Source organism: Ambystoma mexicanum, chromosome 1q (genome assembly GCF_040938575.1).
Source record: "Ambystoma mexicanum isolate Mex_15411 chromosome 1q, UKY_AmexF1_1, whole genome shotgun sequence".
Taxonomy (NCBI): Eukaryota; Metazoa; Chordata; class Amphibia; order Caudata; family Ambystomatidae; genus Ambystoma; species Ambystoma mexicanum.
In genome coordinates this window covers 220,111,249-220,139,190 of record NC_090922.1, presented here as the reverse complement: position 1 = coordinate 220,139,190, position 27,942 = coordinate 220,111,249, and the positions used below count along the sequence as shown (strand labels likewise).

General features: G+C 46.7%; 1 protein-coding gene across 1 annotated transcript in view; it reads right to left on the bottom strand.

The window, feature by feature from the left end:
- LOC138526803 (thiosulfate:glutathione sulfurtransferase-like) overlaps window positions 1–27,942 on the bottom strand; it is a 52,634-nt gene that overhangs the window by 6,137 nt on the left and 18,555 nt on the right. The window contains exon 2 of the mRNA XM_069637502.1: window positions 4,133–4,255. Coding sequence (XP_069493603.1) covers window positions 4,133–4,255 — 123 coding nt within the window. The remainder of the gene's footprint in view (window positions 1–4,132; window positions 4,256–27,942) is intronic.

The following is a 27,942-nucleotide window of genomic DNA, read 5'->3' as shown; positions in this document are numbered from 1 at the left end:
CATAACTACTGGCCTTGGGTACTTCTGTACAAGGAGTGATTCACTGGGGATTCTCCAGTGTGAAAGAGGGAACCCCCCCACATGGTTTGCACGGAGGCCAAATTGGAGCCCCACTGATCCCCTTTGTGTGAGGATAATACATGGCTCTGTTTAGGTCACACATATGGTGCCTCTGTCACTTTTCACAGTTGGGAAATGGTGCAAGGCTCACCTATGCCACAATGAGCTGCCTTTAGACCTCTGCAGAGATTCGCACCCTCCAGCATGCGGCAGGGTGGGGGTGGGGCAGCAGCACACTCACACTCTGAAAGCTACATCCTGCGATGCAGACCCTTGCTAACACTGCCCCTCCCCGCACAAGTCTGCCTCTTTGATAACCACTTCAGATGTGAACAGGCAGCAGACTGCTCTCCTCGCTGCTATACCCCCTACCCCTACCACGCTGTTACCAGGCTGAGAGCAGGACATCCGGCCTCCTCGCCCACCTCGGAAATCGCTTTGCATTAGGGGACAGAGGCGTTAGCAACTCCCCGGTGAACGGGGCTGCAGGTGCAAGGTGGGCTGGGCCTAGAAGGTGACATATCCATGTCCAGGGATGAAATGTCTCGAAGGGGCAGCTCTAGCGCGGAGAGGACTGCAGAGGATAAACCTTGAAATGAAAGGCTTGATGAATGCAGGTCAGGAGGAGACAGGCCTGCGGAGGAGAGTGGGGAGGGGGTGGTGCCATGTTCACTGGGTAAAATACCCATAATTGGAGGGGGGCTAAGTGCAAGGTGATGTGGCCTAGTAGCTGGCTGGCCAGTGCTTCCACTTCATGTGTGATCGATTTAGCCAGCCCTATTGTTTCGCTTTGGACTCTGGAACTTGTAGTTGAGTGCTTCAGACTATACACAAGGGCCTGGAAGTCTCAGCATGCAATGTGGCAGCCAGGACGGATGTTAGATGTCACGCCTGGGTAGGGCTACATGCCAACTGATGTGGTCCAGTGGCTTAGATGGAGGAGATATAGTCTAATGTACTGTGGAACCTGAGACCAAATTCTGATCTCGGCTTCCCCACTACCGGATCATATTCTTGTGATCCTCGGCACCTCAGTTTATATCTAGGAACCGCAGGGCTATCTGCCGACACTAGAACCTCTAAGAAACAGGATAACCTCATATGGTGCCCTAATTAAAGCACCGGGGGTTTGAATTACCCAGAAATGTACACGATTTAAAAGACACACAGAAAGGGGATCCTTGGAGGTCTCTGCAGTTTCCCTAGACGTCAGTAATGTGTGTCAATTACATTTAAGAGGTCCACGATGTTAGTCCCCATTTCATAGGACTCCATGAGGGATTTCGGCAGAATTACTACAGTGGTAATTACACCGGAATTTGGCGGAAGAGTGACAGATTTACCTCCTGCTCAAGGCTGGAGATGAATCCTCCAACATTCTACTAAACTCATAGCTAGACGGTACGGTAATGAGGCAGTAATGGTATTACCACTGCATTTTTACTGCACCATACAACTCTTAATGAGGCCAAGCAGGTACCTGCAACTTCGAGACTGTCCCTCACACAAAGTTGTAATGATGGCCAAAGTTATCCTATTAGTTCCACCAAGACAGAGCAAAAATAATTGGAACCAAGATGGCACATGCTACATCGTCAGGCAGGCCCGTTCTTTCTTTTGTGAGGTACTTTTATACCAGCAAATCGGGACTTCTTGTGAAGAAAAGCACTTAGGGAGGAAACGCTCTGTTGCAGGTCCAGCATATAATATTTTTTGATAATGAACTATTATTGAAACAGATTTGTGAATTAGCGAAGGTGGCTTGTTATGTTTTATTAGTACTCTCTTACCTGGCTGCCCCTCCTTCCTCAATGAATGCAGCACCTCAGTGAAAATGGGTATGCTCAATGCACCCACCCTGAAAATAGGGGTCCTCCAATGATGCACCCTCCCTCCACAACCCCTTTGGCTCTTTAAATGTTACATTCAACCACTAGCTTGCTCGCTGTACACATTCTCGGCATTATTCCAAATAAACACGGGCCGATACATAAATGGCTTTCAATTTTACTAAAAAGAGAGAGCGGCAAACACATCCAATTGTCTCAGTGCTGTACTGGAGTGGATGTCCAGCAACCTGTGCCCGACTCAACCCGAATAAGTGTGACATTTTGTATATGAATGCACAACCACCTGCAGTCCACCCTTTCCAGTGGCCAGAGTCTTTAGGTTCTGGCCCTCCTCCGACTAACATGTATAGATAGGAACCCAGACATTACCATTAGTTAATCAATGCTCTTCACTTCTCAGATGGAGGAGGGGCCAGAAAAACACATTTGTAAATCCAAGAAAATTGTGCTAATATCTAGAAATTACACTACGCATGCACCTAGCAACTTTCTAACAGACCATTGTAAAAGTTTCCATGTAGGTTATCAACTTTGCCTGGAACAAATACATACAGCAAGACTGATTCAAGGCCTTAGTACACACAATCCCATCATGCCTGGCGCGGTGCACATTGCATACGCCATCCCTCCGAAAAGCCTCTAGGTGACTCATCGGCTCCTCTCCAGTACAGGGACATAGTACATTTCTTCCCTCCTGTCACTATAACCCACCACCGGAACCTTTAGATCGGTTACGGAGTACGTTCTCATACTACCAAAAGAGTGGAAACGGGAGAGGGGTAAAACCTTGGCGGTCAACACCACTAAAGCTTTATTCCCAGAAGATTACCTCACATTTACATAATCTCTTAAAACCCACTTCTTCACAAAAAGATTCCCCCAAAACCTCCTTGCCTTTCGCTTTACCTTCAGGGACATCGAGAGTATGATACTCCATGCTCTGTTCCCTCCTTATGTAACGGGGTACTAAATGCACGCTTACTCTCTTTCCCTGTTCTTATTCTGGTCTCCAGAATGAGCATTTTGCCCTTTACTTGTCCTCAGTCTTGGTCTCATATGCATGTAGCCCTTGAACGTGTTTGGCATTCCGTTGTAGGTGTTCGTTAGAGTCTAAGCCTGCACTTGATCATCTGTCCCCCTTGCCCTTTTTGCGGACTGCTTAACTGGGTACTACTGGCTGTGCTTAGCCTCAAACATTATGCAAGTGCACTCTGCGGTAAAGGGATCAAATCAGCCCTCATCTCACCCTCTCCACGCTTATGGTCTTTGACATAACTTCTTGTACTTGTGGGCGTCGCAAAACACTAATGAAATAAACAAAAAAGCGGTCCAACTCCAAGACAAAGATGTGTCAATCAAGAATAAAGGCCATTCAATGGACTCAACCGTCCCCAGGAAGGGTTGGCATTCCCCACTTTGCTAAGTCAACCATTTTGTCGAATTACATTTTGCCGCATTTTCTTTTTTTTTTTAAATCACAAAACAGATAGATGGTGGGTTTGGGTTAGGTGTATAGAAAGGGGAGGGGCTAAGGGAGTACATGAGGTAGGGTATCGCCACATTTTGCAGACAAACAATGCAGCAAAATGTAATGCAGCCAAACGAAAATTCATAGATCTGGAAAATTGATGACAGAAGTAAGGAAGGGGTGCTTTCAAAGAAGGAGGAACAGCCTAGGCACCACTTTAGATTGAGAATGCCATACTGGGTCGAGGGAAAGCTCAAACAGCCAGGCGTTTACATAGAGGCGTAGACAGGATACGGCCTGCGCGGACAAGGCCCACCTAAAATCTGTAATTGCCCAGTCAGCAGCACTGCGTGCGCATTTACTGATGTTAATGTGACTGTGGTGGGCCCAAATAAGTTAGCTTCAGGCCTCACTTGTTTGACAATCCTGGCTACGTCTCTGCGTTTACAGGTTATGCAGCGGGTGATTAGAGTCAGTGGATCCTTTCCTTCAGACAGTTCATGAGCTGCAAGGTTGTCTTACGCATAATATTCTAGAACACATTATCATCCATTGGTCGCTGTATTAGTCGTTTTATCAGACATATGGCAAGACTATATAACCCCCGCCCACACCGCTTATGACTGCTTGAAGTCCTGGCCGAATGCACTTCCAACAGCAAATCCTTGGAAATCATTGGCATTCCCTAGAAAGGAACGGAGGTTGGCAGAGATGGTCTATGCAGCCGGCAGCCAGCAGCGGGTTAAATCTTTACCTGGAATGTTGACAGAGGCGGGAATTTTCCCATTGGAGACTTCCTCTGGCGATCGTACATCCACAATGAGAACATCTCCAGTGGTTGTGACTTTCTTCAGATTGTCGTAAGAAATTTCTTTTACTGAAAGAAAAAGATTCACAAGTCAGTCTGTAGACGCACCTCAGACAGGTCTACAACGGATTCTGTCACAAAGAGCATCTGCAACGTTTGGATCACCAGATCTTATGGACTGCAGCTACCCTGCGCACTAGCAAGCACAGTCAATGTTGAATGACCATGGGAGTTATAGTACAAAACATATGGAGAGTAATTAGGAAGTAGAAATGGGATAACAAATATCCTACTGTGTGGTGCCTACATTAGTTTTGCACAATCCGTGTTATTATAACGTTTTTCCACTTTAAAATGCCTTTATTTATTGCACAGGAGAAAGGGGCAAAGATAAGGTGTTGGGCAGAGGTGCGCTACTCAGCCTAAAGCATTTCTGCCATTCAGGAAATTGTCCCACCCTAGAAACAGTGAGTGCACGGCAGACAAACAATGTTGCCAGGTCACTGCCTGACAGTGTTATCTGAACAAACTGGGAATAACTCCCCTCAATTATCCAGTACAAATTACAATTTTCAAATAATGCACCAAGAGCTAGAATTAGACCAGTTCCATACACTGTGCCAGGAGGTATAATTTCCCCCCCCCCACCCTTCCCCCATCGTTGATCTAGGGCTAGTTAATGCTCACCTAGTGAACCTCTCTTGGGGTTACCATCGACTGCAACCTTTCATTCTAAACACACACCACCAAGAGGGCCTAAGCAGCATGGTTCCAGCTCACGCTCCTCCACAAATTCACACCTTTAATTCCTGCAGGTTTCAGAACAGCGGCTTGCCCGAGCCCTGGTTATCCTACCGCAGGATGGTGGTAACAGTCTATTTGATGGAGTCCCAAATGCCAACACACCAGAGGAATCCACAAAATCACCAGACTGGAAATATAGAACTGCAAGAGGGAATTACTTGTAAACATGAATTGTCCGGCTATAAATCATGTGGATCAACATGTACCATTGTAGATCAGATGACCCCTCCCCCACCCCCCCCCCGCCCCATCCTACTCTTCCAAAAGGACCTGAAAGACCCTACTCTTTAAAACAATTTCACCAATCGGGTTTGCGCCCCTCCTTCTACCACACCCCCCCCCCCCACTCCGGCACCATATCTGTAAATCCCTAGGTGCGTTTTCCATGTACACAGCATTCGGTTTATTCACACCCATGTTGGCTCTCATCGAGATTCCATGGGTCCACTCTTGGCTTTGTAGCCAATAGCACTTTGCACGCTGGCACTTGCAATCATGCCTGCTTTTATTATGAATATGAGCAGACAAGTCCAAGTATGCAAAGTGTCGATTAGCATGCCCGAGTCAACCCAGGGATTGAAGGGCCACTGGAGCCCCACATGCCTCACACCAGTTCTGGTTGATGAAAAGGGGCCCGGCTGGCGTTCAATGTCCCGTAGAGGAAAGTAGGACAACCCCCTTCTAACTCACCTGGTCACAGACAGTGAGGCTGTATAGCCAGGTGAACTGGATGGTCCAATGGTACTCAAATGAGGGTAGTCTTTCGGGTTTCGAAATTGAATGCCTGGAAGTTACTGGGCACCCTACACGCCTTATGTGTATGGCTGGGGTGCTGGGGGAGACTAGTATCTTTTGGTTCTTCTTGCAGTCATAGTTCAGGATGTTCTGCCTTCCTCTCCCTGGATCAAAAGCAGCTGCTAAAGAAGTGCTCTTGGCGGTGGGAGGGGGAGCTAAGGGTGTGGATTATGTCAGATCATCCAGACATCTATTCTTTGCTGTAACGCTGGACAGTAAGCGTATGCCACTTTGAATATATGGGCTGGATGCAAGAACAAAGACATTTTGGGGCGCCCGATTTAAATGGAAGAGGGAAACGGCACAATAACACCGGGCCCCTGGTTACCCACCTGCATCACTCCTAAGACATACCCATTTAAACTGAGAACAGCTTTGGCGGCGAGCTGCGTCTTGGACTGAATCCTTCTACCTCATGAATGGGGAAGCTGAAATCAATTCGGCACCACTCACTGGTAGCAAAGGAAGATTCTGGCATGCAGGGGCGTGTTCTGCAATTTAACATGTGGCACTGTCAGGTGGACTAGGGGGACTGGTGGTGATCCTGGATAATCGGAGACAAGCCAAGTCCACTGGGGCCCCTGAGCACAGCCATCATCAACCAATAGTGCCGCAAGCATTCAGGATCTGGGTAGGTAGCCAATGAAATTGCTTTCTACCTAAAAAGCAATGCCATTTGCATGGGCTGGTAAAGGCCTGCAGAGGGTTGCAGGCATACTCTATGAGGAACGTTATAAACCTGTTGCACCCTCTCCTTGTGCTGCCACCTGGGTATCTGGTGGCAATGGCGCGGTACCTTTCCACTGTAAAGACTTTACTGGCAGCAGATGGGTATATTGAAGGCGTTAAATCACAGAAGACTCTAGCCACTTTACGTGAATGAGTCAGTGTCAAAACGTCAGCTGGCAGAATTAGATCCCAGTTACTTATTTACAGGTTCTTTCAGGTTCAGATGTTCAAGCATTTTGAAGTCTTAGAGTTCATTCCACTTATATGTACGTGTGAGTTTTTATATGGCTCGAACTTACATGGGAGGCAACCGAGCGCAGTGCAACAAGGGGATACCAAAGCGGATACTTACTTTATTTCGACAATATAGTCATAAAAGAAGTTCACAAAAAACCAATAAAACCACAACAGTTACAGCATCACAAACGCTTGGCTCATGATCACTTCCACTAAAATTACACAATCACCCCTTTTCCTTAAAAAAACAAATAAAAATAAAGTCAACATTATGCAAACAATGACAGCTCCTGCAGAAAGTTATCTTTACCCCGTAACACTGTTTAGCAACATAGCCTTCTTCATGTACATTTTTCTTGCCCAACTCAAATAACTTGTAGTGGCAAGCAGGAAAGTTGCCATAGCAACAACTAGGGACCTGCATCCACGGCTTAGTAACAGAGGCTTCAGAAAACACTTCCTCAAAGACATGGTGGCCGGGTAGACTAACAAATGTTGTTGTACCGTCTCCTCAGACTCACCACAGAGGATGCATGACACAGACACAACATTGCTCCATCTGTGCCGAAATACAGCAGTCGCGAAGATTCCAATACAGAACTTTAAGTATAGAGCTCTTTCCCACCTGGGTGAGACATAATCCAAGTATTCTTCGCAGCCCGCTTGCATCTTAATTAGAAGATATCAGGCCACCTGCTGAGAAGCCGTTGATCTTCCCAGGAAGTCCTCCTGAGCCTTTAGCCCTACTGCGCTCTTGATGGCTTCCAATAGTCCTCCAATGCCAGCAAGCCCAAATATCTTTTCACATGGGCAGCCCACTTTAAAGGAGCTCCTCGCCTGCTGGGTCAAAACATCTGTAACTCATATTTACAAAGATGAGAATTAGACCAGAGGCGAGCCCAGTAAAAAAAAAAAAAAAAAGGGCGTAATTTACAGATCAACTCAAGTCCCTCTAATCCGGTTTCCAAAGGTAATGGGATGGGGCTGCAGTGGGCAACCCAAGGATGTTCTTCAGAAATATTGTTTCAACCACTGCAAGGTGCTTGGTCTCCACATGACCCCAAAGTTCCACCCCATACAATGCTGCCTGGCATGCTTGTGCTCTGTAGGCCTCCAGTTAGACCCTCATTGCCCCATTCCCCCATGTTCATTGGTGAATCTAGTGAGGGCCCCACTATATCTCGCCAAGGTGAAATTAGCCTTCTTGACCTGCATTTTCCAACTGCATGATGCTGTAACTCTCAGACCTAAATAATCATAGGACTGGACCTGCTCAATTTGCAACCCCCTCCCCTCTACAAAGAGAGATGGGGGGGCTTCTGCTTCTTCTTAGGGTTAACACTGAAGATCATAGACTTGGTTTTTGTAATATTGAAAGAGCCCATTCCTCTTTGAAAAAGACACACATCTCCAATTGTTTGCGCACACCGGACGGTGTGAGAGCGGTGCACAGCATCATCTGCAAACAATGCAGGAAACATGTCGCCTGCTAACAAAGGAACGTCAGTCTGAGCAGCCAAAAGCCTCTTCAGACATGAAAATGCAGAACAGCATAGGGGCCAACACACATCCCTGCTGTACTCCCTTCTGTATAACAATAGTATGAGAAGTGCTTCCCTCTGGGCTCCAGCGGACTACTGCCGAGTTCTCTGTATAAAGTCTCTGAACTGCTAAAAGCAGAGCTGCAGAGATGCCGAGCTCCTCCAGGACCTTCCACAGATGTGCCCGTGGGACTGTATCGAAGGCCATGCAAAGGTCCACAAATACAGCATAGATTTTGACCTTTCTCAGGACAGAGTATTTTTCGCAGCTCAAACACATTCGGAGGCTTTGGCCCATCGTACCCAGGCCGTCACAAAACCCACTTGTCCGAGTGGAATAAGAGTGTCCTGGAAAACGTCTTCCCCACCCAGCATCCAACAATGAAATAGGTCTAAAATTAGCTGGGTCATCGTGCATTCCCTTTTCATGCAATGGGACAATTTTGGCCCCAGTCCAAGACCCCGACACATTGGTACTTGCCAGCACAGCATTGAATAACTTGGTCAAATAGGGCACCCATATTGAAGACTCATTCCTGTAAAGGTCTATCGGGACTCTGCCTGGGCCCAGAGCTTTCTCCAGCTTCTGGCATGCCAGCGCGCGCTCCACCTGTGCCCCACTGAGCGTCATGGGACAAAGGGGTGTTGCCAGAGCCCGTGCAGAGCAATCACCAACCATGCATAATTTCACCAAAGTCCTGTGGCCCTCCCGGTAGAGGGCACGTTAGTGGTCTGCCCATTATGTTTCTGAAATTAAACCGTGCAACTGGGTTTGGGTCCCCTGGTGTGCACCCTCCCACCCCCATCTTGGACCAAAAACCCCAGGAACCCCCAAGGGTAATTGCTTCCAGGAGATACACCCCCCCCCCATAACTCCTCATGCTAGCCCCTTTTCTTCTCGCTCAACATCGTGCAGTAATCAGATCTTGCCTGTCTGACCACAATGGATCTCAGGGGCCCTTTGCACTTGGAAGCAGCCACAAGCCGCCCCTTAGCTTCCCGACACTCCAATCAGGTGTGGATTTCTCCCGAGGTTTATGTGGATTCGTCGCAGGTTTAGAGCAATAGGCTCCTACTATCCCCAAGATTTCCACATGGAAATTAATCAAGGCCGCAGCATTTCTGGGATCCGACCTTTCAAAGGCCTCGAGAACAGGGCAGATTACCCCTTCCATGTTAGAGGATACAATAATAGGGACACAATTGGAGGAGAGAATATGAAGGGTCCAGTTAGAAGGGTATGCAGGGAGGTGATGCAAAGGGTTACAGGTGGGGGTAATGTTAAGTGAGGGGACGTCCAGGCATACCTGGAAATCCAAGGGTCTGCCGAGGTGCTCTCGTTGGAGGAAGATTTCTGAAAGTTTCTCCATGATCTTCATAATTGTAATGTTGAGCCTCCCCCCACCCCGATACCTAATGTTGAGTACCCTCCTCCCCCAAGAGTGTACATCAGCAATTCCCTACACCCCCAACCTCTTCTGCTATGATAGGTGTTCAGTTTTAATCCTCCAGAAGATCCAAATCATTAAGCAACTTATCCACATCTGTCGCAGCTTTTCCCATGGCAAACTTTTCCAGCCTTTCTAAAGCAATTCTGGATTCATCTTTCAGGATTCCTCTGCCCCCCCCCCCTCCCGAGGATTGCACACTTCTATTTATAGGCACTTACTTCCAATACACGTAAACGGGGTATGATATCCACTGAACACAGAAAAGCTGCACAACGACATTTAGAACCTGAGCAACAGCAGGGTGTTATTCGTGGTTTACGCCACTGCTCTCCCATGGTATTTTTAGTGTTATTTGGATGTTGGTGTAACTTGCAAGCTAGTTTGCATAGGGTTCCTGGAGCCCCATGCTTACGGGCACCGCACCGCAAAAGTTAGCCTCATTGCTATTACATTTTTCTCAGTGCTATTATGCGGCGACTCGACTGTCACAGGTAATCCACGGGAGGGGCCCCATGAGGCGTAAGCTCTTCTTCCCAATGCAGGGATCTTTGTCCTGAAACATATGGGTTCCGGGGACCCAGATATTAGTATACGGTTGGACCAAGAGGCTGAAGACAATGAGGACACTAGGGCATACGACACATACCCACCTCGGAGGCCTGAACCACGTTGAGCGTTGGTCTCCAGCCCCTATGGTCGCCCCACTCATCCTCCAGCCTCCTACATGGGACTCGTCAACTGCCTCTGTTGGAAATCATTAATACCTCAGGCCTCACAGGTTTCAACTAAATAGACGAATCCCAAATCATCTACAAGCTCACAAACAACTTTTCTTCATTTAAACCCGAGGTTAGTCATGGTTGCACGCAGATGACCATGGATTGAAAGACAACTCCATTAAAATGAAATTAATGATTTGCGGGACTACAGACTCGAACCTCCCACCAATCCCTGTGCCCCAAGAAATGGGAACCTGCCCAGATCCAAACGCAATAGTGAAAACCCTTGGCCGCCACACAGGTAACACATGCACACATGCACACATTAAAGCCATTGTAAAAAGTTACTTCTTTGAACTTAGACCAAAAAGAAGTCCCAGGAAACAACCCCAAGGTTCTGGTTGCACCCCTCTTGAACAAGAAACAGAAATTTAACTCCGTGGTTGTGGAACCTTTGTTTAGGAATTTACAATCTACACAGCAACCGGTTCTCAGATGTTGTGGCTAGCAAGAAGTACATATTATGTACACAGGAAGATGAACTATTTTCCGGTGCGTCTATAACATGTTTCGTGTGTAATTTGTACATTGCATTGCATAGACTGAAGATAGTTATGGAGAAGTCTACTGTATTAAACTTTGTATATACGCGACTGTCCCATGTTATGTTTGTTTTGAGATTTTACACCGGTTTCACGGCCGTTTGGTACTATGACATAATCATATCCCATACACGATATCACCACGTTACTACGTGCACACAAGTCCCAGCATTTTAGTAGGCAGAACTCCATTCCGCGTGCGAGACTGCTCGTATCTACATGGCTACTGGGAGCAACACAGTTGTTGGGTACGGATTACTTTGAGGTGAGAATTATAACTGTCTACACCATCAGTAACACTTAGTATTGTGATGTTAACACTAATTGTGAGGTTTCTTGTTATACACTTTATGACTTGACTCTATTGGTATTGCAGGAGGTCCGAACTCAACTGTACATGTTACACTTATTGTAGTTTGACGCCCTAAAGATGGACTTTTTGTCCAAAATGCATTGGCCAAGCACTGCGAGTCCCACTAATCATTTAAGTGATGTGAAGACATCAATAAAATAATGACATGGAAGGCGTGAAGCGTGCTTTTTGCCTTTGAGAGAAAAATACATATGAGGAGGAGTAGAACTTGTTCTCCGTGGGCACAACCAGAACCTTCAGGGGGAGTGGGGGTTCCGTGCGTCTTCTTTTGGTTGAGTGCTTTCCACTAACATGCATGGTGGATCTGGGGTGTGCCAAATTTCATTACTGTACACTGATAAAGGTAATAAAAGTTACATACTGGGGTGGTGCCCACCTTGCACCCCCCCTACAACCCCCCCCTTCATTCTCCCCATCCCATTTCGGTTCTTCCAACTTTGAACCATCCAGCACATCATGCTTTATTTGACCTACATGCACAGAAACATGGCAGTCACTGCCCTCCTAATTTTACGACCAGACTACACCACCAGCCTATGTTTAGGGCTCCTTGATTACTTGGTGAATAGACTAGAAACACTCCAATGTGGAGGCCAGACTCCTAAGACTTCAAAGACACAAACCCATCACCCGAGCTCTGCCAATTCTACATTCACTTCAGATCATGGAGAAAGTCATCAATTACAAAAACACCAGAATGGTACCGTCATAACCAGCCCTACAAATAAGGGGTGCATCAGACACTTTTACTCCCGGAAATAGGCAAATACTCCCAAAAGAAAAACTGGGAGTAAAAATACTCTGAACAAAAAAAAATAGGAAACAGGCACATAGGAGGCTGTCCCCTGCTTTCACCCACATTACCCCATGGGTAGGTTTGGACCAGCTGAGTATGCATAACCACAAGAATAATCTACTAACAATACTCCCATTGGGAATTGGGCTTCTGTTTTTACTCCCCAACAAAAAAAAACATTTTACTCCCAACTTTAAAAAAATAGGCAATAAAATACTCCCACTTCAACACTGTGGGCCTCATCACGAGTCTGGCGGTAACCCTTAAATCCGGCAGTAGCGCTGTTACCGCTTGATTTAAGGGTCCGCCAAATCAGGGCTTTGGCGGATTTCTCCCCAGCTCTGAGCTGGGGGGGGAAAATCCCCCGAAAATTTACGCTCATACCGCTGGCGGGAAATCCGCTGGCGGTATGAGCGTGAAATTTCCCCATTGAGCCCAACGGGGAATGGAGCATTCCCGAATGGGCTCAATGGGGAATGGGGATTTCCAATCCGCCAAACCCGTGATCCGGCGCGAATAGCGCTGGTGGGTTTGGCTGTAGGGCAGATAGCGCCAGCGTTACCGCCCAACTCATGATGAGGCCCAGTATCTGGAGCACTGCTAGTCATGCAGGTTTAGTAACTGTGCCAAGATTAATAACGCCATGGACCATCTTATTTTCTCCCACCCAAGCACTGGAGCTCCATCACAAAATGGCTCCACATATAGGAAAACTACCAAGACATCAGTAAATCTCTGAAAACCATTTATTCAAATGAGACTAGCATATACCACCATTAACGGAGCTACCAACCCGAAGCACAGCTCAGGCCAACTCCAGCAAACAGACCTCCGATTGCCAAAGACTTCATCCAGAGGGAAACGTTTTCTGTGACAAATACCACCGCTGAAGACCCAATGGGCCAGACAACGCTTCGGCCAAGGAATCAGGGAGACTGGACCTTCAGGACGGTCTCCCTTTACCCCTTAAAGTGAGCCAGAACAATACGAACTATTCACCCAGAGAAAAATAATGTAGATATTTCAAATGCAACTTGAAGAATTTAGAGCCACTAGCTTGATTTTCACAAACACAATCCCCAGTTCCCCCCCCACCCCACTTACCCGATTACATATTACTGTATTTAACTCCTCACAATAAACTCTCATAGATGGCAGCTAGTTGCCTACAAACATACCATACTAATGGAGAAAGACCATTATTCACTCCGCTAGTCCTGTCACTCACCATCACGAGAGCTATAAGTGTGTTGGGTCCAGCAAGAGTGGAGCCCCGCTAGTCTTCAACAACTAAGCAGGCCCCACCACTTTTCCCCCCCCCAAGCACACGTCAAGGGCCTCAAAGCACGCAACAGAGACTCATGCTGGCTTGTAATAGAACAGACTGTGAAGCACCCCCCTGCCCCCCCCCACCCCAAGAAAGGAATACATGCAGGAAAACTAGGACAGCCAACGCCTCACGCTCTACTATTATTTTATATATGTTTTACATTTATTTCAGTGCAGAAAGCCCTCAGACATCTAGATGCTAGTTACAGAAAGTGCCTGATACATAAACATATGCTTACAGACATACAGTGGTATGAATACATGGACTGGCAAACCCTCACCTCATGTTATGGGGGGCTACAACAGGCAGCATGAGAGCCGAGATGGGTAATGTTACATGGTCTGGCAAAGCCTCACCTCATGTTATGGGGGCTACATCAGGCAGCATGAGAGTTGGGTAGGTAGGATTACACTGTCTGGCAAAGCTTAACCTGGCGTTACAGGGGGCTAGGATCAGGCAGCATGAGAGTCGAGATAGGTATGATTACTCGGTCTGGCAAAGTCTCACCTCATTTTACGGTGGACTATAAGAGGTTGTGTGGGTGGAGGGTCTCAGCCCCCTGAATGGCAGTTAGGGGCACTCTAAGCAAAAGCAAAAGGCTTACAAAGATCACAGAACACCCATATTCAATTTTCTCACACAAGGCACTCTAAGCAAAAAAACAGAAGGGGAGAACACAGGCAACAGTAATAACAATAGAGATAGTGTCCAGACAAGGAGGATGGAACCTTGTGCATTAATGTTGGTTACCAGTGAGGATGAAACATCTAGTGAAGTCACGAATTTCGGGTGTCTCGTAAAAGATTTTGAGAGGAGCTCCTTCATGCTCAGACAGGGGCCTTGTGTGGGCCGGCACTCCTAATTGGCTCTAAAATGGGAGAGAGGGACAATCAAAGCGGGGGAAGGCAAGTAGAGGACAGGCACTCATGTGCCAGTTCACAGGGCAGCAATGTTGAAAGTGTGCTGGATAGCATCGTGGGTGCATGAGAGTGAGTGCCTCCAAGTTATGGAGGGCGCACCGAGTGCAGAGCAGGGAAGAACATGCTGCCCCAACGAAACAGCAAATTAGGTGGCAAATATGAGGCATCAAACGCGCTCGCCGCTCGGATGAGTGAAAAAGTGAAGCATGGCATCTGGGAATCACAGGGACATCTGGGCCTACCTCATGATAGCAGTGTGCTACTCCTGCAGTTCCGCTGACTCCGAGGTGGAAAGCGTGGCCGTGATGGACTCCTTGAGGAGCAAATGTAAAGAGCAGCATGGGAAGTGTGCCATATGCCCTCAGAAGGGTTGCAGGTTTTAATCAGGATCAGATAGATTTGTCAAATAGAAAAATTAGTTGTCATCCCAAAAAGTGCATTTTGATGCAAAGCAGCCAGTGGTTTATATTGGTCCCTCTCCCTTCTCATCAGCGATTTCAGGGCCGGCTGAAGATGCATAGAGGTCCATTTCAAAATGATGGTTGGTGCCGTAAACCCACCGCGAGTCAGATGTGAGGTGCAGAGATTATAATGTACAGGTTTCCTATGGCAAACTTCCATATTTTCCCTGGTTTTATCATAAGCCGCGCCTTGAACCTCCTCAATCTCCAAACATATTCACTGCTCCTCACCAAAGAGCTTTCAGGGTAAACATGTCTGATGAATTAACACTTTCTATAGGAGGTCTGTTTGTTGCCAGCAAATGCACATTTAAAAAGTGGCACAGCCTTTAGAGAATGTGTGCAGAACATCAGCCACGCTGTGGCTCCCACCAGAGACCCGGTCGCCTTCTCCTGTCCTGTTGCTGCAGCTATTGAAGTGGTGCCCTTCTGACATTGAGCCATTGGCCCAGATCACCCCATCTTCCTGGATACCTTGTCCTGGCTCTGGTACTCCTGGAGACGCTATTTGTATGGATAGCAGACCCAAAACTCAGATATCCATACCCAGTCCCCGAAGATATAAATAGCTATCAACCAGTGCTCTGTGGTCTACTTCCATTGCAGCCAGCTCCTTGAGAAGATACCCCAAGATCCTTAGGCCTCAATCAGTGGTCCTGTTGACCGGAGTCCCGTAGCTTGAGATGCAGGGTGGTTTCTCAGCCCTGCCTCAGGCGAGGTGTGTATTACACTAGTGACTGCAAGTCACACACTCCGTGACCATCGTTCTCCTCCCCTCCAGGTCCTGCACTGTGATCTGTGGGGTTCCACAAGACTCCCCAGCTGGGTGGTTGCCTTTTCCTCTGCATATAAAAGCCTATTGGGCATAAGCACAAATCACCCAACTTTATCCGATAACAGCTGGAGGCCTATTGGCTTGAGCCTGTCGATTGGAGGGCTCGATGAAGGTTACTTGGCCATACCTGAAAAATGTAACTGCCATTTTTCTGCCCAGTCCCCATTGGGGCCCCAAGAGTTTTCAGAACAATCTGTATTTGTAGAGGGTACTCACCATTTTCTATTACACTACATGCCACTTGCAATGTATCTACTACTGTAACTAAATGATGTGCAACTGTATCCAACTACTGAGTATGTGAGTGAAACGGGTCCTTCATGGACCTAGTATATTGTACAGGGGAGAAACCACTCTGGAAATATTGGGCGTGGGAGGACACCAATGTTGCCAGATGTACTTTTAGGACTGCAGCCTTCAAGTGGTGTAGCAGCATTATTATGCAAAACTACTGTGAAGTCATTGTTGCACTTACATTCTAGTTGTGTACATTGACAACATGGTTGCAGCCTGCCAGAAGGAACAAAGGGCTCAGTCTCCTACAGGAAGGATGGATTCAGTGACGAGTGCCTTTCACTGTCCAACTCAGCCCTTAACCAGTTTGAGGTCTAAAAATAAATACCATTAGCTTGGCTGAGAATAACACCCATTATCACAGGATTTCGAGGTGGGAGGAAACGGGCAGGACTTGCTACACAAAAACAGTGTTTCAAGTAGCAGAACCCCTCAAACAGTATAGGCCTCTGGAATTAACACACAGGTACTTAACCTCCAATCTCCCAGGCAGGAAGGTCCACAGTTCTGTCACAGGGATACAAATGCTCCCCCTCCAAGACAGGATGGGATGGGAAAGTTGTTAGCCCAGCTACAGAGACTTTCACTTGCAGTGCTGGATGGTCTCAATGGATCAGAGCAGGTATACACAGTTGTTAATCTCAAGTAGTGGATAGGTCCAATAAGGGTGGAAAGGGCCAAATGATTTAACACAGAAACAGAACTTCCTCTTGATGGATTCAAAACTGTGTCAAGGAAGATAGTTTGGGAAATTAGCACAGGAACCAAAATCCACATTAACATCACCCTAATTAAAACTGGATGCATTCATCAGAAAAGCATGGGGTGCCTCACACCCCGCCAGTTGCAAGGCTAATGAAAGAAAGGACTAGTCAATTGCTGCTTAGGCTCTTTTTTTTGAGACATGCCATTTAGTTTGCTGAGTTTACCTGATCATCCATTCTTTGACCTCTGTCTAAAAGCATGCACGTAGAGTAATTTTGCATGTTAGGCCAATGCAGAGTCAGACATCTTACTGCAAACACTCCCCTAGACAGGAGGAGTGGAGTATACCTGCACATTCATTCCTTGTTCGGTCACTGGAGACCTTTCATCCAAAGGTGAGTTGCACACTAGATGTCTTGATAAACTTGCACTTTTATCAAACCATGCCCATCAGGGGGACACTTGCCTCTGCCCCTTTTCCAACATCCTGTCTGCCTACTGCCTGCCCCTTCTCATGACCCCCTTCCTTTATAAAACACAGGGTTTCGAAATTGGTGAGAGCTATTTAACTCAAGCTTCTAGCTTAGGAGAGCCTGGTTAGCTTAAACCAACAGTTACCAGCATCTGAGTCCCCAGGGCAACTGGTGCCATACAAACATGCAATTTGTTATTGAGTCTATTAATAAAGGTGATTAAAGGACACATTTAAAGCAAACATGGAACATACATCATGGACACAAATTTAGAGTTCACATCTCATGCAAATGTTAGATTTGTGGCGCGCTGTGTACTAGCTCCTGGCTCTCACGAGACAGTTCCTACCTACCGAGCGAAGCCCAATACCCAGAACCTGCTTTTAGCTCCTGCTTGTCAAATCTCAATTTCGACCCCTGCTTCAGCATCACGTTCCATGTACTTCCCTCTGGGCTGTGACCATTTTATGAGCTATGGTTTGGTGTAATCCTGGGAAACAAATGTGAAATGAAAACAAATAAAAACCATACTATCGAAAGGAACATGGTCTCGCAAGAATCCCCACAGCATTTGTCTGTCACATCATTTCCTGGACACTTTCAGTGAGGGGCTGCTAGGCTCGGCGGTGTGGTGAAGGGTTCAGAATTTGGAACGATTTCCTTTCACCTCGAGGATGACTGGATGTTGGGCGGGCTGTGGCTTGGCCATCTTCTGCCTCACTCAATTTCACGCGGACACAGTCTCTCTGGCTTAGTGGACGAGACTGTGCTAGAAGACAGCATTTTGCACCCGCATGTCAGCAGACAGTGCTGGGCAATGCTGCATGGGCATCCCACAAGCGAGGCAGGGTAACTGCTGTTACCATCGGCAGCTGGGAGAGGGGCAGCCTCAACCTCCCCTTGCCTGCTCCTCTCCTCCCCCCAGCTACAGAGACACGCAGTCTCAGCAGCACAAAGCCACGGAAGGGTAAGGTGCGAACAGTCATCTCCCCCTTCCTCCAAACAGCAAGGTGCTAAGCACCATAAGGAAAATAACCGTCAGGCAGGGCCCAGGTTCAAAAGATCTGCCCCCACCAGGGGGTCAGACAGTCGGCTATCCGGCCGGGGGCTGCGACAACAGCAGCCCCCATCACATAAACAAAGACCCAGGGCCTCCCTGGGTCCTATAAATGAGAGCAGCATGCTCAGAGTAAACACAATCTGTTTGTGGACCCTGAATGGGGACCCAAGCAAACAGGAGGTTCACTGTTTACTCAGTGTCTTCCAAATCTTCTTGCTTCTTTAGCAAATCTTGAAGTTCTCTGTACATCGCAGCGTCCCTTTTCTTTCCTGAACATTGTACTGTTCAAAGTAATTGCATTGCAGCCTTAACGAAGGAAGAAGGAGCCGAACAGCCAGCACGCACGGCATCAATTTCAACGTATCGGCATAAAGGAAAAGCGAGCGTGTCCAGAACAAAACAAACAAAGATGCGTGCTGCGGGAATCGTCCTAATCCTGTGCGAACGAAGGAGAGAGAGGCACCCGAACAGCCCAGTGCAGACGGCGTCCGATTCAACAACTTACAGGTGAGCCACCGCGCTGGGACTATGAGGGAGGAAAAATAGACACTGGTGTCTGGGAAGAGATACAATTTGTTACAGTGGACCGGAGCCCCGGCATTACAAGGCACGCGGTGCAAGATAATGCTCGGGCAGAGTCACACCCAGCCTGGTAGCACAGCGAGCCGGGAGCTCGTTTTTCTTGACATCCACGCAGAGCCTGCGAACGCAATTTCAAGCTCGGCGGGCCCAAATACTGCAGACTAAAAAATATTTTGCACGGGCGCCCTCACAGCAAAATCAATTATTTAGATACCAGTAAAACAAGTCTGGGGGTTGCCCATTCATTAAAATAAACACAGCACAAGGTGGACACCAGGAGACAATTTTTTCTTTGAACCCTACATAGACTAACAAAAGGAGATCTATCTTTTAGCAAAAAGCTAACAGAAAACACAGGTCGCAACATGAAGTCACCAGCCAGCAGTTACCCAGCACGGGCAACAAATAGAACAGACTCAAAGAGCTCGCCGATAGCAACAGCTTTAACTCCTTGATAAAACATTTTTCCTTTTCCTATAACAGGCATTAAAAATTATGGGGCCCCAAACGGAAAGCACGGGCACCCGCAACACTGGTGCAAAAGCCCAAATCACCACAATTGTTAGCCATTGAAGCGGCAGAGCACTACGGATGGGCATGGGTTAGAGAAAAACATGTACGGCCTACCCAGGGTAGGAATTACCAGCCCGCTCAGCCAAGATGAGGGTTTTCTGCGCCACCAAAAAGGAGAAAAGTATCTGAAGCCGCCAAAAAAAAGGTAACAAAAATTGTCAAAACTATGCGAGAATGTAGCAGAATTACAGCAATTAATGGTAGAAGTAAGGGGGAAACAGACACCGCCCACAAGGGAACCAGGGGCCTCAAACCCTACCATTGCAGTAGAACCTACAATAACGGTTGTCAACCCACCCGCAACACTACCGACAGCAATCCCGCCACAACAAGTACGGCAGTTGCCAGCAGCACCCACATCTATAAATACAACAGCCCCCACAACTCCACCAACAGACTCAGCAGGTGCGCGAAAGGGTTTATAGTCATTTTTTCGAATGCAAAAATGTCGTCATTTTTTCGAAGAAAATAATGTCGAAAAAAAAATGTCAAATTTTTTTTTATACTTTTTTATTCGAAATGGGGGGGGGGGTTCCCCCAACCCTTCCTTTTTTAAAAAAAAATTTTTGTTTTACCCATTTTTTTTTTTACTCCCGGACCCCAAAATAAATATATAATTAAAAAACCAAAATTTGTTTTCGAAAAAATGACCCGACCACCGCGCTAAAGCATGGCCAACCCCCAGCGCAGACAACACGGGCATGACAGGGACACCCGGCAGCAATACAACTGATATTGTAACAATCTGTAATGCAGTTAGACCAAAAAATGAAATCTTTCCAAACAGAGATAGTAAATAGATACAAAAGATGCCTGGCATGGAACATTGATACCACAATCAAAGAAGCTATACGGGCCAAGGAATTTATAGAAATCTTTTCCTTAATAGAACGCAAAGGGAAAGACGCTTTCAGAGACCCCAAAAAGATAGAAGAAAAAGCTATTGCCAGAAACGCCCAGGTCAAACAAAACTGGGACAACTGGTTACAAGCCTTTGCCATTTTAGCAACAATATATGAAGAAAAATTCCCCATGGATGGTAGGAAGATCTGGGCATACGTGATAAAATAAGGGAAGTAAAAGTAACAGAGGGGGGAAGACATGGCTAGCATATGACATCAGATTTAGGAGGAGCATGTCAGAAAGGCCGGCCATTGAGTGGGATGAAGTCCAGAACGATTTATACACCCTCAACGCCGAACCTCCTCAGGAAGATGCCATGCATTCTTCTTTAAAAAAAAAGTAGCAAAAATTCACAAGGAAACAAATCCAATGACAATGAAATCCCAAAAACAAAAAAAAACAAAAAAAAACTAAACAAAAAAGGGGGGGGGGGGAGGGAGCACCCCTTTCGGAAGAACCAGCCTTGGGCGGCTAAAAATAATGCCCACAGACAGAACAAACAGCAGGCTGCCAAATCCAACATCCCATGCAGAAATTTTGGGAAAACCAGTGTCCATGGAGCAAAGAATGCTGGTACAAACACGCCTGCACAAACTGCAAACGGCGACCATGCAGCAAGCAACTGCACCAGGCTACCAGCAGGATACCATGGCAGGGTTTCACCAAAGGGTTTTTCCATCCCTTTTAAGGGCTCTGGGTCACACCATCCCGATGAACCTGAAGTCAGCCAGGGATAACCCTCAGATAGTATAAACCAAAATCAAGAAAGAACTGCAACAAGGCAGGATAGCATGTCCCTGGGACGGCATGCCTTTAAATAACTATTTAATATCTCCACTAGGCCTGGTCCCCAAAAATAGAACCCTGGAAAATGAGGCTTATACATCACCTCTCCTACCCCGAAGGCCAGTCTTTAAATGACGGCATCCCACACACAGAATCCGCTGCATCTTAGACACATTTCCAAGAGGCGGTAAGGCTCATACAAGAATGCGGCAGAAAACGAACTGATGGCCAAGCTGGACATCGAATCTGCTTTCAGACTTTTGCCAGTCCACCCAGATTCACAGCAGTGGCTAGGTTTCACTTTTAACAACACATTCTATGTAGATAGATGCCTCCCCATGGGGTGCGCAGTATCCTGTGCACTATTTGAGCAATTCAGTTCCTTTTTCAAATGGGCTTTCCTAAAAGCAGAGACCAGGGACAAAAATAGTGCATTACCGAGACGATTTCATGGTCATGGGGCCACCAAACTCCGGGGAATGCGGCAGGGCTACTTGAGCACATGGCCGCTCACTGGGGAATTCCTCTAGCGAAGGAAAAAACCCACCAAACCAGACAAACATAATTTCCCTGGACATCGAAATAGACACAGCAAAGGGGCTCTGCAGAATCCCCAAAATAAAAATAGCAGAACTTCTGTTTAAAATACAAAACCTGATAACGAAAGAAAAAGGGACAGTAAAGGAAATACAATCCTTAGCAGGCAGCCTCAATTTCGCATCCAGAATAATACCTCAAGGGAGGATATTTTCCAGAAACCCAGAGTTCAAAATCAAATCATTCACCAAACTACACTTGCATATCCGGCTAGGCAGAGAGGTGAAACAAGACCTGGAAACATGGGGAAAATTCTTCAGAGATTTTAACGGTTTTTTACTTTGGCGAACGCCTTTAAAAACCTGGCCAAACCGGGTCCTATACACCTACGCAGCCGGGAGCAAGGGGTTTGGAGCCATACTAGACTCCGAATGGGTGGCAGGATACTGGCCCAATTCATGGCAAACAGCAGGGTGGACAAAAAAACATCACCCTACTAGAAATATTTCCCATCTGGCTAACATTACACATCTGGGGCAGGCGACTAGCGAACACAGAACTTTTGATCTGGTGCGATAACATGGCTGTAGTGGGCTCCATAAACAGAAGGTCTACGAAATGCCTTTTAGTACTGAAAGTATTACGAGCCATTACAACATTCACACTACAAGAAAACGTTGTAGTCAAAGCGAAGCACATTTCAGGGGCAGATAATATTGCTGATGCCTTATCTCGCTTCCAGTGGACAATATTCCGAGAACTAGCGCCACACGCCCAAGAACAGATGACGCCAATACCAGCAGAATGCTGGGCAATAATGGGAAGACAAGAATAACGGCATCAACGCCAGAGAGCCCAGGCCGGGATGCCCAACAAGAATCAGGCACATCAACAACGGGTGCCAACAACATCACGTGCTTCCTAACGGAGATGGCAGAGAGGGCAGTGGCAAGCACTACTGCAACACAGTACAGTAAGTGTTTGCAAACAGTATTTAAGGCCACAGGTGTAAACCACGTAGAATTAATAACGATTAAAGATATAGAAGTATTTTTAAAATGGGCTTGGGAACAAGGTTTCAAAAGGGATTGGGCTAAAAGACACCTGGCGGCAATTTCATCTCTTATGCAATGAAGGGATGGGGCAGAATAGAGGGTGCCCAAGTGGACAACCGCCGACCCCTTGATTTCAGCAAACTGGCGCAGATAGCAAGCCTGCTGGAAGCCATATGTTGGCACCCATACGAGATAATGTTATTTAAACAGCCTTTTTCCCAGCCTACTCCGGGACTTTCTGGGTAGGAGAACTCATCGCTTCCAACACCAAGGCCACAAACGGCCTGGGTGTCATGGAAATCAGGGTGAGACAGGAGAGTGTTAACATAGAAATGCAACAGTCGAAAACGGGTGCAAAAAGAACCATCAACATTTGTTGCATTGAGGAAGCAACAAACTGCCCGGTTTGCATCACCAACCTCTATTACGCACAACGACCCAAAGTGGGGGGGAGTTTTTTAATCCACAAGGATGCATCGGCCCTAAGCCGCTACCAATTTAAAGGAGTGCTGATGAAAGAAATCAGCTAAGCAGGGTGGGATCCCAAACAGTTTGGCACTCATTCCTTCAGGATAGGTGCCGCCACTGCAGCATGGCAGGGAGGCTTAGCACCGCAACAACTAAAAAACATAGGGGGATGGAAGTCTATTCAGACCACAATTGATATAGCCATCCTCCCTAAAATGTTCTCTCTTTTCCCTCCCAACATCACAGAAACAACAGGGAATCGAGGACCACACTCCGATCAGCATGGATAGTTGGCCACTCATTCGTTTTCAGGACAGGCAGATGGGCAGAAGGGCCACCTTTCAGAAACACCATTACTTCATGGTGAGGATACAGAGGCCTACGTAGGGCCAACGTCCACGAATCACTAGCAGAATTGCTGGCATACAGGGACCCCCCCACAATTCCTGATCATTCATCTAGGGGGCAACATCCTAGTCAACACAGCTAGACGCATCCTATGCGAAGAAATCTGCTCCTCCCTAGCAGGCATTTCACACAACTGGAGGGGTACTGAAATATACTTCTCAGCCATCTTACCAAGAAAGAAATGGCTAGAGGCCAACTGCTACAAATCTATAGACATATCCAGAAGAAAATTGAATAGGACGATAGAGAGATCCTGTATGACAACAGGACTGGGTTTCATAAAACACCCAGCCATTACACTAGGCAACCAAGACCTCTTTCGCCACGACGGCACCCATTTGTCTAGCCAGGGCATGGAGTATTTCTTTCAGGAAATCAATGCAACACTTGCTCACAGGGGCTGTCTCTAGGGCATACTCTTGGGGGAACACGGTCAGCCGGCAACCTGCCCGTGTGTGGCGGCACAGGTCCGAGGGGGTAACCTCAGGACCCGGTGCCCAAAAGTATGATACCATCATGATATGTGATATTGTTATTGCCATAACTCATCTGTACAATAAAATCCTACAGCCTTTTATTGCCAACACTTGATACAAGTTGTGAGCCTATCATTACGGGAGAGGGTTTGGGGTTCGGCCAATACTAATGCATGCATATGGGTTCAGCAGTTATGGACAAGTCAGCCCAGCTCACAAACATTCACATCAATTTTACACAGGCCGAGTCCCTGCGCAGCATGCTGGGAGTTGTGTAAAGCAGCAGTGAGCTGCGGCAATCGAAACCCAAGTAGTACAACACAGACATTTGATGATTGTAACACAAAATCTGTGGTGGGGCTATAAGTCTTGCCGAGGGGTCCCCATGCTCCTTTAAGAAGTGGATGCTGCACCATAGCCAGCCTTTGATATCATGAATGCATAGTCCTGCTTCCACAGGGGCATGCCATGCACTAAAGTATACGTTTGTTTTTTAATCAGATGTTACATATTTTACCTAGCGTAGAAAAAGGGGGGGCTGCACCTGACGCTCAGCCTCGAAACATTCCAGGCACCAGTTTACACAGCCAGTAACTTTATTACGTGTCAGAAGCCGCTTTTGTGGCAGGGAGTGGGGGATGGGTTCACCTGAAGCGGCTTTGACATTGTAAAGGATTTAAGTTCAATGGCGCCAAGTGAATATTCTAGGAGCATTAACATTTCCCAAGAGTTAGCTGACTGAGCGTAGTGAGGAAGCACCGAGTAATGCAGGGAGATTACCCAGAGAAAGATTTTAAAATAATGTGCCGAAAGGGTGCATTCAACATTGACGGAAAGGGGGTAAAAAGCCGTACATACACACAACCTACAGTTGGTTCTCTCTGGCAACACATGTAAAAATCAAACAGATGTGAAGGTGAGGGGGCTCCACCAAGGGGTGTGGTCTAAAGGAAGATGGGTGCTGCTGCCTAAAAGGAGGTCTGCATCCTCCGAAGCAATAATTTATGAGACCCTGCAAGCATGTATTTTGGGTCACTCTGCATCGTCTCAGGTGGTCTACTGTGCATCCAGACTGAATACTGGCCCAATATGTAAATAAATCGCTGCTGTAAAATAACGATCAGTCCGGCCCGTTTTGCTAAATGAGGTAATTGCATTCAAGTAACTACAAAATGTTATGTGCTGTTGGGTCACCTACATACAATTTTCCATTTAAAAGAAATGCATTGCAAAAAGAGTAAAGGAAAAATCCCTGTCACTCTGTCATTTCATTTCCCATTGTGTACAATGGCACTTGCAGATTATATGTACAATAGATTCTTATTGGATCCACCGGCTTCTAGCGGGTGTTAAAACAGACAGATTCCATAGGAATCCATTAGTTATACGCCTGCATGAAAAAATGTTATGATGGCTTAGAACTAGGGGTTTTTGCGGGTGGGTCCCCAAGTGTAAAGAAAAGCATATGCTTTTTAAAGTCTTAGTTTGACACTTTTTACGGTCCCCACAGCTTTTAAAAAGGAGCCCAGGCAAGTCAATTACCATAATTATGTAAATAAATCATGCATGAGAAAGGGGAGAGGAACAAATAGAACTGGCGCTTTTACATTCAATGTGCATTTTGGGATTATCAGTAAGACCTCATGTTTTGTATATTTGTCAAACAGGTTGTGACAGTGGAGCACAAAATGGACAAAGTGTTGGAGCACACTTTATCACAAAACTTGTCCCACCAATAAATTGCAAACTATGGGACATATATATTCTTTTGGACAGGCTTTGTTCTAGTTCAAATATTTGGGCTGTCCTGATTAAGCCACAGACAGCATTCCCTCTCCTGCAAGCACCCGAACATAGTGTGGAACTAAGGGCAAATGGTACAACGTAAAGGGGTTGAGCGGTGGAGGGGTGGGGAGAGGCTCGATGGAGGCGGGGGGACTGTGGAGAATCCTGATCCCCCACTAGAAACCTGCCTAAAGTCTCCTCCCAGGTGGCCAGGAGAGGGCAGACGCTTCCTGATCCAAACCTGGGGGTGGTGTACTGCGGGTGGAGACCAGACCCAGGGAAGTGGGAAGATTTCGAAGGGTGAGATTCAGTACTTTTCTTGGGTGAAGAATACTTGTAACCCAGACTTAGAGTAGGAATTGGCTTATTGCCATTTTGATACATCTCAAGTCTAAAAGGGTACAATCTAGAGAGATACTTCAATCTAGTGTCAAGCCTAAAGAACCTGATGTTTATACCCCTACAAATCCGTATCCTACACAACTCCAAAAGTATGCCAACAGGAACAGCAAGCAAATCTGTGACTTTTTCTGCCCTATCTCTCTAAAACACTGATTATAATAATATCAAGGGAGGAAAATCTCTACTTAACCTTTTCAAAGATGTAGAGAAATTGAAACTTTCTACAATGGACTGTATGTCCCAGAATCCCTCAGGTACTGTGTAGGGCTAAAGAGACATTCAGGAGCTCAGGCCAGGCAACCCTAATTGCTTTTGGCAGGGTCAGGTAATTAATTCTAAGGACCTGTACCTGAAACCAATTAACCCACCTGAGGGTCATAAAAGGCAGCTGGAGGAAGGGGCAGTACAAAGAAGCTGACGCAGGACCTGGAAGGTCAGCAGTAGCACAAGTAGAGCACGAGGCTGGCAGTTCAGAAGGAAGTATGTCCAAAGAAGGGACAAAAGCAGAAGAGCAGATTTCACTTGCAAGCTCCGAGTTGGTCCTGTGCTCACAAACCCAGAGGGGTGACAAAGGTTATCCAAAGCTGAATGAGTGGCACTGCAGCTTTGAGATAACCACTGGCGAAACAGTGTCATTGAAGTTGGGGGAGGGAGCCGAGTACTTGTAAAACCCATAGAGGTCGAAGAAATCTTGTTGAAGTTGCCTAATATTGTTGAAGTTGTAGTAGTAGCAGCATAACTGTGGTTGGTAGCTACAAGGCAGAAGGAAAAGGCGAAGAGGCTGCCCTCCCTTGCCAAACAAGAGAAGAGTGCCTTGCCAACCTGTAGAGGTTGAAGAAGTCTTGTGGAAGTTGCCCAAGCCTATATGTTGCAGTAGCAGCAGCGGTACTGTGGTCCCCAATACAATTGTCCGAACTGTAGTAGTTGAATGTAGCAGAAGTAGATGTCAACTGTGGGGCAATGCAGCCTGCACACAGTTTCATTAGTAGAAGGAGTTGCTGGATAGAGCAAATCCCGATTAGAAGCATCCTGACAAGACTGTACATAAAACACACTGCAGGAGTTGCAAGTAGAAGCGTTAAGCAGAAGTGGTACTTTTGTCTTCAACTTTGTTCATTCTTTTCCTGGAAGGAGGCTGTCCGGGAATCGTGTTGGTGCCGTTATTTTCTTTGTGGAACTGGAAAGGGGAATCTTTTCATCAAGTGAAGAAGAACTGTTACCAGTGGATTTTTATTTCTTTGAACTTTTGAAGACTTCTTTTCCTTGGGCAAGCCCAAAACAATTAGAAGTCAAAGACACTGGTTGTTTGGTAACCTTATTTATGTTTTGTTCATGTTTATTTAAATGTTTATGTTGTTTAGCATTGTGAATGCTAGGAGCGTTTCGCGAATACTATCTAATAGTGTCAAGAACCTTGACTTCTTGGCCATTACAGAATCCTGGCTTCATGCCGCTGCAGGACCTGCCATCATGTTAGCAATCCCTAATGGTTACACCATCCTAAGGTCAGACAGAAGCGAAGCTTGTGGAGGCGGTATAGCCCTTATTGCCAAATCTAACTTATCTGCCAGGCTAGCCCCATCTAACGGCACTAAATCCTGTGAACAGCTAAACTAGTTAACAAATCACAAACCCTCACCATCCACTTGATTTATA